This window comes from Siphateles boraxobius, unplaced genomic scaffold, assembly GCF_051911475.1.
Source record: "Siphateles boraxobius isolate OS27281-9 unplaced genomic scaffold, OSU_SipBor_1 7, whole genome shotgun sequence".
In the NCBI taxonomy this organism is placed as follows: Eukaryota; Metazoa; Chordata; class Actinopteri; order Cypriniformes; family Leuciscidae; genus Siphateles; species Siphateles boraxobius.
Genome location: NW_027509197.1, coordinates 13,637,291 through 13,655,224, shown reverse-complemented (window position 1 = coordinate 13,655,224; position 17,934 = coordinate 13,637,291). Strand labels below are relative to the sequence as shown.

The window sequence follows — 17,934 nt, the reverse complement described above, 5'->3', positions numbered from 1 at the left end:
CCATATCTAGACCAGAGAATCTGCATCTGAATCTGTCACTTTAAACCCACTCAGTTCACCCAAAAATGAAATTTCGGTCATAATTACTCACCCTCGCTTATTGGTAGTTGCATGTAAAGCGAACATTTGTGAGCTTCTGTTTACCTGATCTGATAACAATTTTTGATGAATGTTTATATGTGAATAAAAACCTAAATTCAATCTGCTCATATATCATAAAGCAATTGTTTCTCTTCAGAAAATCAGACTAAACCGCTCAATTCATATGGATTAGTTTTACGATCTCTTTATTTACTTTTTGATGAGTCAAAGTGTCAGTTGTGTAGTCGTCAATGGAGGGACAGAAAGCTGTCAGATTTCATCAAAAAGATCTTTATTTGCATTACGAAGTTGAACGAAAGTCAAGGAACGACATGAGGGCGAGTAATTAATGACAGAATTTTCTTTTTTGGGTGAACGATTCCTTTAATTAAGAGCTACAATAAGGCATCTTAACTCAAAATCTGTATCTGATATCCTTTTATTTACAATTTTTTATGGTGTGTTGGTGTGAGGGCAGTTTAAAACAATTGAATACAAAAGGACAGACACATTACTAGTTCATCTCACAAGCTCATCTCTGTTACTTTCCCACTTCCTGAAAACACTTTAAACATCAAATTTGACTAGTAATGATGTCGTTGTCCTCATCTCCTTCTGTAAGGCCAGATTTGCATCAGAGATTTCACATTCAACATCTCATTCTGATCAACTGATTATTGAACACTTGAACGTCAGCACACTTATTCAGCATTTACATTCTGATCCTGATACAGGCATGCAGTTGGTTACATGTTAAAAACTGTAATGATACCGATCAACTAATCCTTTGTCTTCATTAAAGCAACATTTAATCAGCAGAAGAGGAAACCAGATTCCAATAGTGCTTGAACGTCTTAAAGAAGATTTATGCTGGATCATTTCATACGCATGACCTTACAAAGTTGATCATTTAATCAAATCTTTCAAAAGAGAAGGCAGAAATATCAAATCAACAGCCTCATAAATATTTGGAGTATGTTGCCACTGTAGAACTAGACCCTCACCTGACTGTGCTTTTGGGGTAGACTGCATTTAAAAAAAAAAAAAAAAAAAAAAAAAAAGAAAAAAAGGGGGGGGCAAAAAGTTAAATCTTAGAGAGAACAAGAACACCTACTCCAGTCTCTCCTGTAGCGTCCCGGAACATCTCGAGTGATGAGGGTGCATATTGCAGGCAGAGCGATTTCTGACATGGCAATACTTGTGGTAGTTATTAGTGAAAATATTGTCATTCACTTCAAGCCATGTGTAGTTCATGAATAATGCAACAGTCCCAGTCTTCATTCATCCAGGTCCAGTGTGTTGAGCTCCTCCTCCAGTTCGTCTAGGTCCTCCCCAGTGAAGAGATTTTCATCTACTGGCACAGCCTCTGCCTCCTCCTCATTGGTTTCACCATCTTCCAGCGACGGGTCCTGGCTGTGTTCTCCGTTCTCCATGGCTCCACCCGAGGCCTCGCTCAATTTATTGTCTGTAGAGACGAAATAAAGATTATTGACATCAGAAAGCAGCATGTGGACATGAAGAAAAGAATTAGAATGGCATTTATGGATAATAACCAGACCTGATTGTGAGTTATTAGACTTGTTTAGGATGAAGAGGTCAGATACTCTAAGGCTACGTTCACACTGCAAACAAGATCTGACTTTTTTGCATGGCTTTTCACTAAATTATTTTAAATGTGGCAAATATCAGATTCTAATGTTAAAAGATCACAGTCCTGAATTGACCTGAATGTGCAGAACAATAAGACGGCGTGCAGGGTGAAGACTAGATGAAGACACGGGTGATGAGAAAGAGAGCTTTTCCTAGTTCATTCTCAAGTTTCCCTCATCAGACTACCGTCACGGCTGTCTTAAATTAATAACAGATACAATCTTTGGAGTGACTCCCGTCAGTGCTATCGATCTAGTGACGTAAATGCTAAATGAATATGACAATTCAGACTGAGGTCGCATTGCAAAACATCCGACGTAAGGAAGTTGCAAATATCAGAATCGAAAAGATCAGATTCCATGTGGTTCGTGCGGTCCACACAGTTTGTTTATATATATGTAAAACTAATTTGGACTTTTGCCTGCAGTCTGAACGTAGCCATAAGGTGGTGCAGATTAAAGCACTATAAAATATAGATCACTCTTGACCAATGGATTTCAAATTTATTAGGTGGTTTAAAAAAAGATCACATAAAATCTAAAAATTAGTTGCTAATATTGAATGAATTAACTCATTGCTTTTTACTTTTAATGTGATTACTCACTGAAAACAATTGGTTAAAAGACATGGTGAAATGTATTAAATATTAGGGATGCACCAATAATCGGTATCAGCCAATAAAAACAATTATTTAGTACTATTGGCCATTGGCCGATTTTTTTTAAAACAGCCAATGAACAGATCTGATTAAACCATGAACAAAAGGGTCCAGAAAAATGTTTCGTCACTGCAACTCATACTGTGTGTGTGAATTTAGGGTTGTGAGGCATTAACAGTTAAAACAAATAATAGGAACATTAAAGCAGGCTCTATTTGACCCTAGGGCTGGGTATCGTAACAAATATTCGATACGGGTTCCAGAACGATACTTTTTTCGATACCAATTTTAACAATATAACATTACCTAAAAAATATATTTTTATTTTTTCAGTTTGTTGTGCACTCATATTTTGAGTCTGTAAAAAAGCACCAGTGCTTAAGTTTTCTGTTTCCTAATTATTTAACAACATGTATTCTTTACTTCAATGAGCTCATTGTTAAACAATGCATTAAGTTAAGGCAGAAACAATTAAACTGAATGAAAATTAATTGAAATGCATTACACACAGTCACCTCTGATAACAGATCACTCTAAATTGTAATTTAGACATTCATTTTCTGTAAAGCTGCTTTGAAACAATATGTATTGTAACGATAAACTTTCTAATTAAGTGTATTCTGTGCGCTTTTAAGTGCCTTATCAGATTTATCATGTTGCCGGTCTTGGCAGCAATTATCTTGTTAAAAATATTGCATCGGGTGCTTCTGGCATCCAGTCTGGTACATATGACGCTTTTCCACTGCATGGTACGACTCGGTACAGCTCAGTACGGTTCGGCTCGCTTCGCTTTTCCACTGCTTGGTACGACTCAGCGCGATGCGGCATGGCTCGGTTCGCTTTAGCTGGGTTGCTTTTCCACTTTGCGCTACTGTATCGATATAATTGTATGCGCAAAATATTGCGATACTGAACAGAATCGTATTTTCCCCCCCACCACTAATGGGTAGAGGGATGGGTTATGTTGGGGTTTTGACTGTATACTGCACTGTTCAGGTTTTCTTGTCTTTTCTTGCATATTAAAATCTTAAATAAACAAATCAAAACTATTGGTATCAACAGCAGCTATCATTATGAATAATCGGCTATCAATATTGGCGGAGAAATTTAGTGTTTGTGCATCTCGATTCAATAATTTTTCCTTATCTCTTTTTCTTATATTGTCATTCTATACTTCAGAGCTTATTGAAGCACAAAATTGTACAGACACTGACCTCACAAGTAAGCATTAGAAAAGAAACAGGTCATACGAAAGGGTTTAAAAGACATGCAAGAACAAACCCTGAACTGAATTGAGCTGGATGATGACACTAGTATTGTCTTCTTTAGAGCTGCTTTACAGCTGAATTGAAACCTCAAGACTGCTATTGAACTGAATTGAACCAGCATTGAACTGACTTGAATAAAATAGTGTTATTCAAGTCAGTTCAATGCTGGTTCAATTCAAAGTCTTCTGTAGAGCTGTTTTAGTTGAATTGAACTTTACAGTTATTGAACAGAACTGAACCAACTCTAAACTGATGTGAGCTGAATAATGACACCATTGTCTTCTGTAGGGCTTTACAATAGAATTAGTCTCGTGTTTAATGAAGTTTGGATCATTGGTTGATATTTTTCTGGGGGGGTGGGTTGGGTGTTCTACAGCTATAGAAATAAAGGTGAATTGACTAGAAAATTTGATTTCGTAAGCATCTCACCATCTGTATCATTTGTAGGAAGAGCTTTGGCAGAAAACCTGTCTGCTGATGCCATCGTTATACCCGCGTTATCCACCTCTTTAGGGATAAATCTAGAAATGTCAAGGTCCTGGACTTCGTTTGGGTCCTCCATCTGGACAAACAATCATTTTAATAATGCTGAAAGACTCAAGGAGGAGAGAGTGAGAGTAAATCAGTCATCATATGACTGATTTATGATAAAGTCCATTATTTGTATGTAAAATGTCCATCTAGCTATGAGCTAAACGGGTGGTGTTGCATCACCTCGTAAGAAACTTCAGAGTAATCATCATCTTCTTTATCGTATTTTGTATCATCCGCCTCCTCATCGTCGTCGTCAACAAGCTCAGGCCTGAACTCAAACACTTCCCTTCCACTGACCTGCAGGACATGAAACCATGAGATGAGTGTCATTCCACACAAAAGACGACAGCTTCAGAACCGCGTAAAAGAGTCTTGAAGAACCAGGACACAGTAAAACACATGCAAACACAAGATCTGAGAAGATCATTTGAAGATTTGGTCCCATTTTTCAGTTGACTATGTTGAGGTCAGTGTTTTAACTGATCAGGCAAACTGAGGAGTATCAGTGACAAGATTTGTACTCACTCCGAACGCTCTGCCAGCTTTGAAGTCGGCTTTCTTTTTCTCCATGTCCTGCTCTGCTTTAGCCATTTTCTCTTGCCTTTTCCTTTTCTTCCAGGCTAAGAATGTTTCAAGAGTAATTCGAGTGACGTTTGCTCCCAGGGCACATCGCTACAATCATAACAGCGGATCATTACAACATGAACATTTTTGATAAATCACTAACAGATCCAAGGACACTGTTACTTCACAATCATGTTCTGCGATGCTCTTAATAATCTCTTCGCTTTCTTCTCACCTCAGTCTCTATCAAATCCTCCAACGAGATCTCCTCCTCAATCTTCTCCTCTTTCTTCTTGTCTTTCTTCAGAACAAAGCCAACAGGAAGAGCGTGGCGGTACATACAGCTGTCAGCTCCACCGGGACAAACCCAAAACCAGCCGTATTTGTTGTTTTCAATAGCATCAAGGAAATACTTGCACACCTAAAAAAATAATATTATTTGTTAATTTCCCTTTCTTGATTACAATTGAGGAAAAAAACAACCAGGCATAAAAAAAAAAAAGTTTGGTTCCGGTTGGTTGTCAGTTGAGGTCATGGGTCGATAGGGATTTTTTTTTTTTTTTTTTTTAGTGGCAGCAAGGGATAGGTAGGAAATTATTCAGGGCGCGACCTTAAGCCTTTTCATGTGCTTGCCCTCCGAACAAGTAAATCTGTCATTCACTTGTCCGAGTAAAAAAGTTGCGTGTCCGGATTTTTTTATTTTTTATTTATTTATTCTGAAGCAATATTCTCATCAGTGTTCAATCAGCTTTGATATTTAAATCGGCATTTTGTAATATCTGCACCGTTGAAGGGCATCCCCTCCCCCAATCTTATTAAATGCCCTATAGTGTCTTATTATTCTAAATAATTGAATTTATTGATCAAATTTATGAATTTAAAATGAAAGCTGAAGCATACTGTTACCCTAGGAGGGGCTGATCAAATTAAATCATTTACACTGAAAAATTACAATTGCATAAAATAATGTTATGAAATTGATTTAAATGTACAAATAAGAAACATTGGAAAGAAGTATACTAGGCTACTTATAAACATATCACTAAACTGCCAATAGGTGGCGGCAGGTGGCCGTATTAATGAGTGAGTCATTGATTCATTAATTCAAACGATTTGTTTAAACGGTTGATTCGTTCAAGAATGAGACAGATGTTAATGAATGGGTCATTGAATCTTTGACTCAACCGATCCGGTCAAAATGCTGAATCATTCAGTAATGAAAACAGTGAGTGTTCATGTGAGATGCGCCGCGGTTCTGCTGTGATTTTGGTTTGGAACTATTTTCGCTGCTGAAAAAGAACAAAAACACCCAATATTGCATCTAAAATGTAAGTGACTTAATTGTAATTGTTTATAGAACTGTTGTAGGAAATCAATGTCACATTTTCAATCGTGATTAGGGATGAGCGAGTACAGCATTATCTGTATCTGTACCTGTATCTGTTAACCAACCTCGAGAGGCTGCGCGAGCGTCAACAGCCCAACCTCACCGTCAGTAGGCTAATACATTTATTATCCACAATCGATCGCAACTTACAATACATTTAATAAAATCAGAATCATTCTCTCGGTTTAGTGATTCCCTAGTTATTTTTGTTTGTTTGTTACTGATGTTCTAATCAGGCTACTTGTCCATTCGGGCAAGTAAAATTCTCTTTAACTTGTCCTTTCAAAAATCCATTTGTCCCGGACAAGCGGACAAGTTAGACGTGCTCTGGAGATACGAAGCGCAGCAGGTTAGAGTGTTTTGGATTGCATAAAATAATAAAAGAAACGAACAAATACATGGCGAAAGAAGTGGTAGATAGCAGAAGAGGGCATTGGGATTTGGAATGATTTTTAACGACACTTGGGAGGCGGATGGAGGTTACACTTTAACGTATCATGTGGCGTGTGCGTGCCTAATGCATGCATTTGTATGTGTGGGTATATGAATAAAAGTGTCCTAAATGACAAAAAAACAAAAAAGACTTGTATATGTATTATAGTTCAGTTTGACGAACGATGTGTGAATGACCATGTAGCTGCCTCGTTTGTTTTGCTGGAGGACAACAGGGCTCTTGCATCGCGTGCTATAAAAATACGGTGCTGTACAAATAACGTAAATTTAGTTCGGCTCAAAGTTTTTTATTTGTGTATTTATATAATTTTTATTATTTCTTCCCCAAGCTCATAAAATAAATTTGGGTCGCACATAAATGGACAGGGTGGGTCGGAAACCGGAACCAAACAAATTTTTTTTTTATGCCCCAGTCAAATCACATCGATGGTAATATCAAGATGATTTGAGTGTACAACTATACATCCTGCCAGAACTTACAATTTGTGTCTTCGCTTTCTTCTTTTCAGCCTCTCCATGCTTCTTGTTCACAACCTCCTCAAGTTTCTTTTCGTCCCAATTATCCATGGTGTCTGTATTCATAAATTAACAAATTCATTATTATACGTGAAGGAAACCAATAGTTCAAAACCGTTTTGAGATTAACTGCATTAAAAGAATAACAGACTTTTAAACAGAGACTTGAAAATAGAGCAATAGTTCCACTTATGTCAATTCCAAAATCCAAAAGAAAACTTCTTAAAACATGCTAAAAGATCCTTTTTCAAATGTATTAATGTACTTAATATCATACAAAATTTGTAGCCCAATGAAAGTCCTATTGGACTCACCTTTCTCCAGATCTTCATCTCTGCCGTCCACATACAAGCTTCTTTTCTCACATTTCCTCTCCAAGGTGAGGTCATGAGAGAATTTACACTTATCACCTTTGGTACACTGGCCTTGCTTAAAGAAAGCACATAAGACGGACTTGGGATCCACACCTGAAATCAAGTAGAGTAACAGAAATAATTAAGATGATCAGAGATAGAACAAAGAATAGAACCATATCGCCCAGCCCTAATGGCAAGCCATTTTAGCTGTTATTCATTCACAGGATGCATTTTTGATATCAATTAATTAAATTAAATTTGTACCATTTAAAATGTGAATTCTTGATATTAAGAATGTACTTTTTCTAGTAACAATGTCTATTTCTGATATCAGGAATTACATTTGAATTAGTACTAGTTAAAGGAGGGAGAATTGTAGTGGGAGCACTGGGGTGTCAGGTGTAGTTAAATTGGGTCATCGAAGGTAAGCAGCAAAGACATTGGTTGATAAAGTGACATTAAATGTACAAAGTATATTTGTATTATTTAGCATTTAATAGGGCTGGGCGATAAATCGATTTTATCGATTAACTCGAATGTGCAGTTTGCGCCGATTTGTTTTTATGAAAATCGGTTTTCTCTTTAACAACCGCCGACGCTCACATCTGGGCTCCCGTAGTTCCGACCGATCTCAGCGCTTGCCATGATAGAGATACACAAACAACATGGCAAATGAGCAAGATCGCGGCAGCAGAAGCACACCCGCCGAAAACATTTAGGCTACAAGCTGAATCTGCAGGGCTGCCAGCTCTCACGTGTTCACTGTGAGAGACGCACTTTTTACACGCTCTCACGCCACACATCCATTTTCTCACGCAGAGAAAAAAAGGGCAAGCAAAGAGGACACTGACACCAACAGACAAGACAGAGCAGGTTACTATCGATATAAAACAGATTCTCAGCTCTCAGATTCTGTCAATTTTATTACAAAATTCAAACAATAAACACCGTTTTGGCGCTTGTAAATGTGACGTGAAAGAACGCTGACAGAACTCAGTTCATGCGGCACGTGAATCGATCATTTGTTACTCTTTGATAAAGTTACTAACTTACCGAAATGTAATTAAATCGATCGATCACTGTTTTTCAACCGCGGAAAGATGTCCATAAAACAGCTGGAGAACAAAATGTAACATAACGTTACATTTACCTCAGGATGGCTTTTAATGACCCACAGCACGCATGTTAGTTGGACTTAAAATAATTGCTATAGAGAGGAGTATTTTGCTAAATATGATAACTATACTACACATTTATAATATTTTACCTATATTATTAAAATAGTATAAGGTTGTTATTATAAAAAAATGCATTATATTTAATTTGAGTTAGTTTTAACCTTTAATAATACGAACTGACAGGGCTCTCTGTATGTTTACACCATTAGGTGATTTTTTTTTTTTAAATTGAGAACAATTAACACTTTAACGTATCTACTGTACCTATTTATCCAAAGGAATTTATATTGAATCAAGATCAGAATCAAATTGAAGTTGAAATTGTGAAATTTGTGTTAAGCAATAATAAAAACAGTAGCATACCAGTAAACTTAATAAAATTATGTTTAGTTACCAAATAATTTGATGCTTGTTTTTTGTTTTATTACACATCCCCCCCAATCCCAATCCACCCATTTTATTTTATGTTACATTTTCATCGTTTTCAAAGACAGGGCCTGTCCTCTTGTCTTGTTGTTTCTGATTGCACTTTAATCCAGATCAATCCCAGAAGGGAATATTAAAACAAAATAAAGTTAAAACTTGTTTCGAACAATTTTTCTTTGTCATCTGCAGATTGATTTTAAGTAGGGAGATAAAAAAATCGATTTAAATCGTAAATCGGATTTTTTGTGAAAAAATCAGGGATTTTTTGTGAAAAAATCAGGGATTTTTTCTTTAGGCCATATCGCCCAGCCCTATCATTTAATTATTCCAGAATCCCGTAGTATTCAGCGTTTGCATTTCACAGTTTTTATTCATTTTGACGAATACTGAATCTGTTTTTGTGCAAGTGAGATGAATAAATTCATGCTTACTTTTAGTCTAGAACTACAGTAACCATCATGTTTACACAGCGCACACAACGCCTCTGCACCTTACTCCTAATTTCTCTCAACATGGGGACAGAAGAGGTGTCAATCAATAAATGGGAAAACAAAGTAACTTGTGTTACTTATTTGAAAAAGTAATAATGCATTACTTTACTAGATACTTGAAAAAAGTCATTTGATTATGTAACTCATGTGTGTGGGTATTATATATATATATATATATATATATATATACATACATACACACACACACTCAGTTTATGTAAGGAATAATTGACAACGTGCAGTTTAATTATTAGAAAAATAATGCACACCCGAGGTGGTAATGCGATCACGATGGAAAGCAGCATTATTTTTCTAATAATTCAACTGCACGTCGTCAATTATTCCGCTTATACTATGGTTACCACACCTTGAAACTAGGGATGAGTCGCGATCTTCGAATAGTCAAACTGTGTTCGAAATTCGATCATAAAATTACTTTTTCGAATATTGTTATATTTTCGCCCAATTCCAATGTGTCATAATTGACGGCACGCAAACTGTCACAGATCGCGCAGCAGGGTATTTTTGCGCGATAGGACACCAGTGTTTTATATAGTGTAAACAAACAACAGAAGAAGAGCACCGTGACCGTTAACTGCGCCCAACAGAGGTGGGTAGTAACCTTTTACTGTCTATGGTAGTAACCGTCTACAAAGTAGGCTACATTTACTTCCTTACGTTGGGGCGACGTTCCTCTCGTTACTTTATTTAAATGCAATACATGCTGTTAAATGCATAGTTTATTCCAAGCGCGCTGCATTTTTTTTATGGGCATGAGTGATGCTCAATTCACAAATGAATCACTCTTTTGAGTCGATTCTGTTCAAAGACTTCATCAAACAGATCTGTCTAAATCGGTTCGCGAATCAGTTTGAATGGTCTGTTCAGTTTCCTGCACGCACTGAATCCTCTGATGCGCTTTCAATTCACACTCGGAGTCGTAACAGGAAGATGTAAGAACATCAAGAGCGTTGGATGAAGTGGCCGTGGGCCTACAGTTTAGTCTAGTGAAAGCAAATCTGCAAATGCATCATATTTTTGCCAGCGATGAAGATCTAGTTGAACATCTTCGTATGATGTCTGTGAATGAATGATTCCACAGGACGATTCAATCGAATTAATTTCATTCAGGTAATACATTTTACAACCAAACAGATTATTATTTATTTTTTATTTTTTTACGATAATCGACTTTTGCTCCTCGATTTTCGAATGCCATTTTTGGCAGAAATTCACATCCCTACCTGAAACATTGTTCAGATGATGTATTTCAAGACATTTGTCAAGTTTTTGTCATCATACACTTGTGTGTTAGAATAATTTCTCACGCATCTAATCCCAAACCTGCGTTGCCAATTCCAAAACATAATTTTAGAGTTAGTATTTGTGGGAATACCAGCAATCTCTCCTGTAAAGCTCCTTCTGTGGGACTTTCAGTGGATAAAGATAGAAGGATGTGGCATCAGGTGGGCATTTGGCGATGCACTTTATGAAACTTTTAACCGGGCTAAAAGGGGGTCCCCTGGATTGGCAAACATGAATCCTCGTTAGCAGTCTTTGTGGGGATCAGTGGGCTTTTTGCTTCTGCATTATAAGACAAGCAAATATATTCATCATCATTTTCGTCTTTTTTAATGACGAATGAATGCTTTCTTGACTCTCAGAAATTGACTCAATTTCCTTCACGTCCCCTCCTTGCCAGGTTCAGCTGAACGTCAAACCAGACCTTGCGAACCAGCCCGGCTGCTGTGTCTGGTGACAGATACGGAGAGTTACGCATGCGCTCTATTTCAGCACTCAAAATGGGTGGATGATGAGATCTAGAGTCTTTCCCAGCCTTGCGAAACTTTTTGAGGATGGCCCTAAATATGTCGTTGGATGATTGGAATTCTGACTGCCCAATGATGTTGTATTTGGATTAGGGCTGGGTAAAAATATCGATTAATCAATGCATTGCAATTATTTGTTTCTCAATTCAATATCGATTCATCAAATCCTATGAATCGATTCAGCCCACCGGCCAGTGGCGGCGCTGTGGCCAACACTCTAGTGAGAGCGTTCAGCGTTGTACAAGACGCGCTTTACCAAAACAGCAAGATGACGGGCAGTAGCTGCACTCCGTTCAAGCCTGCACCACCAACCAGGGACGGCGTTAGGCCTATTTTAGGGGGGCTGAAGCTACTCCAAAATGTTCCTAAGCCCTCCTAAATGATAATAAGAACAACAATAAGTCTCCGGGAGTCTCCCGCATATTGATCGTGGCTCCCTGATGTACGCAAATTAGTTCATATCTCCCAAAATCTAGAGCTCCCGAGCTCCAAACCGCGTAGCAGCACAGCAGAGAGGGAGAGAGCTAGAGTCCTTGCGTGTGTGTGCAAATGTGCCTCACGAAGTGCTTTTTTTTTTTGAGTATGCACATTTTGTGTTTCTGTTTACATTTCTTTTATAACTTAAATGTATAGGAAGAAAGAAATATACTTTCTATTACAGTTACATGCACTTTAGAGGTGTGTTAATACAGCACCTGTTTGTTACAGTTGTGGTTTGTATTCAACACATGTACAATATTGACCAGTTTGTTCTGCTAAATAAACCATGACAGGAAACATGCTGGGGTCAATTTGTTCTTAAACATTGGTAATACTGCACACATTATTTAAAAATATACTCAGGTACTTAATTACTTGTGTATTTACTAATTATTGAATCGATATCGAAGCTAATAAATCAATATCGAATCGAAATCGAATCCTCAAGAATCGAAGCCTCAAGAATCGAAATCGAATTGTGAAATTCCTAACAATACCCTGCCCTAATTTGGATATGTAGCGGTCCAGTCCAGCTCGTAGGGAGAGAAAACTTGACATTGAATACTCTGTGCCTGATACGTTTTGGACAGTGGCATAGAAAACTCGCAGCTGGGTGTTTAAAGCGTCTGCCCCGTCTCTCTCTACTTTGTCCACAGACGTACTTTTGGCCTTAAACCAGTCGTTAAACACGTTGTTTTTTATGGTGTTTTCTTCATGTTTTTTTCCCTCGAGTCGGTCTAGCTGTTCTTCACTGATTGTTTTATGTCTTTTGTTGTTGCCGGCTGCCTTTCATATCCTCTTCCGTTTATTTGTTTTTTTCATCTGGGCTATCCAATACTGCCGTCGCCAAGTGTTTAATTTTCATGTTCACCATAAATATTAAAATTTACTTCTGGAAAATCAAAATTGTCCATAAATTTTTTTCTTATGAATTTTATCCTATTTTACGTTATTACAGTTAACTATGCAAAGTGATTTGGAACGGTAATGAGGTCAAGACCTGCCTAGAACTACTTCAGCCTTTCCCTGAAAATAATTGCACACCTTAGAACGTTCGTCGACCAATCAGATTCAAGCATTCAACAGCCCCATAGTATAAATACATCTATGAACTGAAGCAAACTATGAGTGAGCCAAACTTACTCCAGAATGATGCAAGGCTTTTCCATTTTGGCCCAGTTTTTGTTAAATAATAATATAAAATAATAATAATAATAATAACCTGTTAACGAGCATATGATTTTTATTATGTTCTGATACGTAAAACCATAAAATTCTAAAGGATGCCCTTTCTTTTTCACATGACTGTATATGAGTTTGTATAACAAAACAATATATAGCTTTTACTGCATGTCAGCTTATTATTTTGCTCAAGAACATGATCAATTTTAAGTCTACAAGTCATACTAACAAGAAACCATGTTTCTAACCACAGATCGAGAACTGTAGTTCCAAACACATATTTATGACACTGTCTGTAATCGCTAAATTATGATGATTACGACTACTGATGACAAAAGATGATTTTGGGAAACGCACCCCTGATTAGAATTAAGCTGCAAGATTCAAAGAAAGGTTTAAAATAAGGTTCTGTCCCTCATTCAAAGGACCAGTTACCTTTGCTGACTTTCTGAGCTGCCACCACTGGCTTAAAGAGCTCGTTCAACTCAGACAACTCCTTTTTCTTGTCTTCCTTCTTTTTGTTCTTTTCAGACTCAGCAGCGACCTACAAATAAAACAAGATACAGCAAAGACGTTCAGGACACTGGCTTGGATATGCAGACTTAAGATAAGCACACTAAAATCAGCGTTATGATCATCACCTGCCGAGCATTTTGCTGTCCACACTTGACCTGCTGTGTCACAGCTTTAATGAACTTCTGTTGTTTAGCGCCCTTTTTGTTTTTCAGTCCAAAGGTTTTATCCTGTGAGAAACGATTAAAATTCAGTGACAAATGACATAATTAGAATCAGCCCATACTAAAACAAACAAGTTACATAATCAGATGATAAACACGTAACCAAAACTAACAGCCATATTGTTTCAAGCAAGTCATTTCTTACACAAAGAATATGTATAATTGATTAACACAAAGCATAAACGAGCAATTAACTTTAAGACTGAGTAATAACACATAATAATTTTCAGATCACTAAGGCGGTGTCTGAAAACCTAATAAGCACCCTAACTGTTAATCATGTTGTCACATTCAAATCAAACGTACAAACGACCCATATTGATTTAAAATGTCTATCTAGATGAACAGCTCACTAGGTTGAGACAGCCTGAATGTGGCTTAACGTTACTAGCAGTAGACTTTGACTCTGTTCAGTCATTTCCTCCTTTCTCACCGTTAAATTGACAATAGCTGTTTGACAGCCTAGTCTAACCCTATTAAACATATATATAACTGCTTATCCCGTTATTCCATTCATTATAGACTTAAAATTCCATTAAAAGCTGCTGGAATTCGCTAGAAAGTGAATCAGAACACAAGGCCCTGAGTTCAGCATGCTGTATGAATGCTAAACGCCGCAAATTTCACCTCAATGATCTTCTCTTTTTTCTTCTCTTGTGTTTTCTTATTGCCTGATGTAGCTTGAGCTGGCTTTTTCGGAGGCATGTCGCTTAATGAAAACCAGTATAAAATTGAAGAAACCCAGAAGCCGTACAGTGCTGTATGTTCACAGGTACGCGTAGGCTAACCTCACTAGCAGCCGCAATGCATTCTGGGAGGTGCGGACGCGCATGCTGTGAGCGCACGTGGCATAACAGAGCCCTCTAGCGGTCGCTGCTGAAAATTCTGTCCATGTTTTGAGCTATGGTTTTGAGGATCATTACTGGCACCATTGACTACTTGAAATCTTGTCTAAAGCCAGTTCCTCATACTATGTCTCATCTCATTTATACTGAAATGATGCTGCCTCACGTGCTATCGGAATTATCATAAACGCTAGTTTCCTAGTTAACAAAAGGACATTGAACTATCAAGTCTAAATTTAAATGCGATGAGCTCGTAGCACTAGTCAGTAGGCTACTTCAGAAGTAGGAAGTAGGACATTTCCGATAGCACGTGAAGGCATCATGAGGATCTGAGTGATTTTTTGTTGTTATTATTATTATTATTATTATTATTATTTACAATTTATTTATTATTTGGTAGATTTAGTGTATACTTTTTATATATATACTGTAAATTAATCGCGATTAATCACATCCAAAATAAAAGTTTGTGTTTACATAGTATATGTGTGTGCACTGTGTATAATTATTTTGTATATATAAATACACACATGCATGTATACATATAAGAAAAAAATTATATTTATATATATATAAATTATATTTATATATAATATAAATTATAAATAAATATATACAGTATATACATGCAAATATTTCTTAAATATATATATATATATATATATATATATATATATATGCATGTGTGTATATATATATATATATATATATATATATATATATATATATATACAAAATAATTATACACAGTGCACACACATATATTATGTAAACACAAACTTTTATTTTGGATGCGATTAATCTTTTCCCAGCCCTAATATATATATATATATATATATATATATATATATATATATATATATATATATATATATATATATATATATATATATATATATATATATGCACGCATCGCTTTTTTGGCTTTTGGCTTGCTTAGTTGGAGACATATAATAATCAACAATATTATTGATCTGCCTGCATTGACACCATTATATGAGAACTGATCTGCGCTGGACAATGAAATTACGGTCTTCTCCAAAGTTACTAAAAATGAACTAAATTAATATCTTTTTTACAACGACAAATGAGCTGAAATTACTTAAGCTGGATATGTATATATATATATATATATATATATATATATATATATATATATTATAAAAAATATGATAACATATACACACATGTATTAGGCTATGTAAACAAAAAACTTTTATGTTAGACGTGATTAATCGATTTGAGAGCACTAATATAGGCTATTATCTTACTGATATTATAAAAAGCAAGGAACATGTAAGGTCATTTTATATATACACTCACAGTACCAAATTAGGGTTCTTCGACTTGAAACAATAGCAGAACCCTTTTTGGTGCTGATTAGAACCCTTTTTATAAGGTTCCATAAAGAACCATGCTTTGAAAGTGCTATTTGACCTTAACGGTTTCATAAAATACCTTTTCAACAATATTTATTTTCGTTAATATTAGTATATTTTTAGTCCTCTATCTGCCTGGTCTTGTATTGTTGCCTCTATTTGGGGTTTACATTTAAAAACAAACAGCATGTTGTGTCAATTACTTTTATTTTTTATTGACATGGCAGATTGTAGCAAAAATGACAGTTCTCTAACAACAGTTGCTGTTAGCTGTAATACATTAGTAACAATTGACATTGAACACGATATAGATGTAGGCTAATGAAGACCAATATCCTGGGAAATATTTTCACAATCCCCTATGATGTCTTTATGTCCATCATTATGTGTGTATTCTGAGTGGCAGTTTCTCTCTGCAAGTGATGAGGTTATGATATGTGACAGCATCTGAAATACACAATTGACTTTAGTTTACAGTGTGTCTCTTTCAGTTAAGGCATAAAGTCATAATTTAAAAATATATATTCCATATCTCAGTTACTTACTTTGTGGAGAGGAGAAGATGAGTTTGCTGAACTGAACAGAGCTGCTCACACTTACATGTTCTTGTAAACTAAAAAGAGCAAAAGACATGATTGTTAGGAAATGATTGTTGCAATTTTTAAGTGATAATTTATAGACATTTTAAGAAAGAAATAATTTACCTGTTGAGAGTATGTTGACAGTCTGTGTGGTAACTGCAGTTGTATAGCTGAGTTCCAGAAAATCAGTAATGAGGAGGCTTTGACAGTTACAGGTTTGAAAAACAAAAAGGCGGGAATAAAGAACCCTAAACTCTAACACAAAGAACAATTTCAGCATCTCCAGGACGATACGGTTCTAAATTGAACTGTTATACATGTAAAGAACCTTTAAAGAACCATCTTTTTTAGAGTGCATGTATATATATATATATATATATATATATATATATATATATATATATATATATATATATATATATATATATATATATATATATATGGACAGAGATCCAATTTAAACAGGTTCAGTGCATATCAACATTTATGTGAATACATTTAGGCCTAATCACTGACCAGAGTGTGATGCTATGCAACGTATGATTAAAAGATATGTCATTTATAGGATGGAGATAGGTTTCTGTGAGATTAACTAGATGATAAGCACACCTCTGAAGAGGCAGGCGCCTAGAGCGATATCATTAGGAGCTGATTTGATTTATCAACACCAAATGTGTTCCCCTTGTCGGTGTGATGAATAGTGTCTCACAAATGGACACCCTGCTGTAAGTAGCCATCATTAACTCTGGCAGTTTTTACAAGCAATGCTCTTTCTCCTCCTGCTACATATCAGATCTTCCTGTCCACAGCAAATAGAGAGGCAGGTTGATGAGTCTAGTTAACTTTGCCTCAGGTGCTTTAGAAGAATTTGTGGCTTTAGTCTCAAAAATACCTCAGATACTTACACAGACTCTATAGCACTGTGCGTTTTTATTTTAGATTTGTTGATTCTGTTTATCTCGGCATATTTTGTATAGTGTGCACTCCGACAGTTTAATCAAAGCAGAGGTCTTGTGCTGAGCAGCGAATACTGTATAGACTGTCACACCTTTTGCATTACATTACTATTCTGCCGATTCAGGAGATGGATGGTATGTTGCAACACTCTATACCCTGTGAGAAATCCAACAAGGAGAGGTGAGATGAACACACACAATTGAGTAACGAACTGAAAATCACAGCTACAGAAATACATCTGCTCATTCATTATATTAAGTGGTGCTTAAATGTGCCGTGAAAGAATTGTGTTGATGTTATCTGGAATGTTGTTAGGCTTCTTTTGTAGTTTAATCTAATTGAAGCCTATATCTACAAACTTACAAACTTAAGCCTACTTTTT

At 36.2% G+C, this 17,934-nt stretch overlaps 1 protein-coding gene across 1 annotated transcript; it reads right to left on the bottom strand.

Moving 5' to 3' along the window:
• Positions 1 to 502: 502 nt before the first annotated feature.
• On the bottom strand, positions 503 to 14,596 carry zc3h15 (zinc finger CCCH-type containing 15). The gene is made up of 10 exons (XM_077217122.1): positions 14,418 to 14,596; positions 13,695 to 13,796; positions 13,489 to 13,597; positions 7,426 to 7,578; positions 7,076 to 7,167; positions 4,991 to 5,176; positions 4,717 to 4,863; positions 4,372 to 4,488; positions 4,087 to 4,219; positions 503 to 1,546 (listed from the first exon to the last, which is right to left on the bottom strand). The coding sequence occupies exons 1-10, from the start codon at positions 14,493 to 14,495 to the stop codon at positions 1,359 to 1,361; spliced, it is 1,305 nt and encodes a 434-aa protein (XP_077073237.1). The 5' UTR covers positions 14,496 to 14,596; the 3' UTR covers positions 503 to 1,358.
• Between the last annotated feature and the right edge of the window lie 3,338 nt (positions 14,597 to 17,934).

Excerpts from the sequence above, each read along its gene's own strand:
- zc3h15 (XM_077217122.1), bottom strand. The coding sequence starts at position 14,495 with ATGCCTCCGAAAAAGCCAGCTCAAGCTACATCAGGCAATAAGAAAACA. Across the intron at positions 4,864-4,990 it reads AGGATTTGATAGAGACTGAG|CGATGTGCCCTGGGAGCAAA; the intron begins GTGAGAAGAAAG and ends TTATGATTGTAG. Across the intron at positions 4,220-4,371 it reads ACTCTGAAGTTTCTTACGAG|ATGGAGGACCCAAACGAAGT; the intron begins GTGATGCAACAC and ends TTGTTTGTCCAG.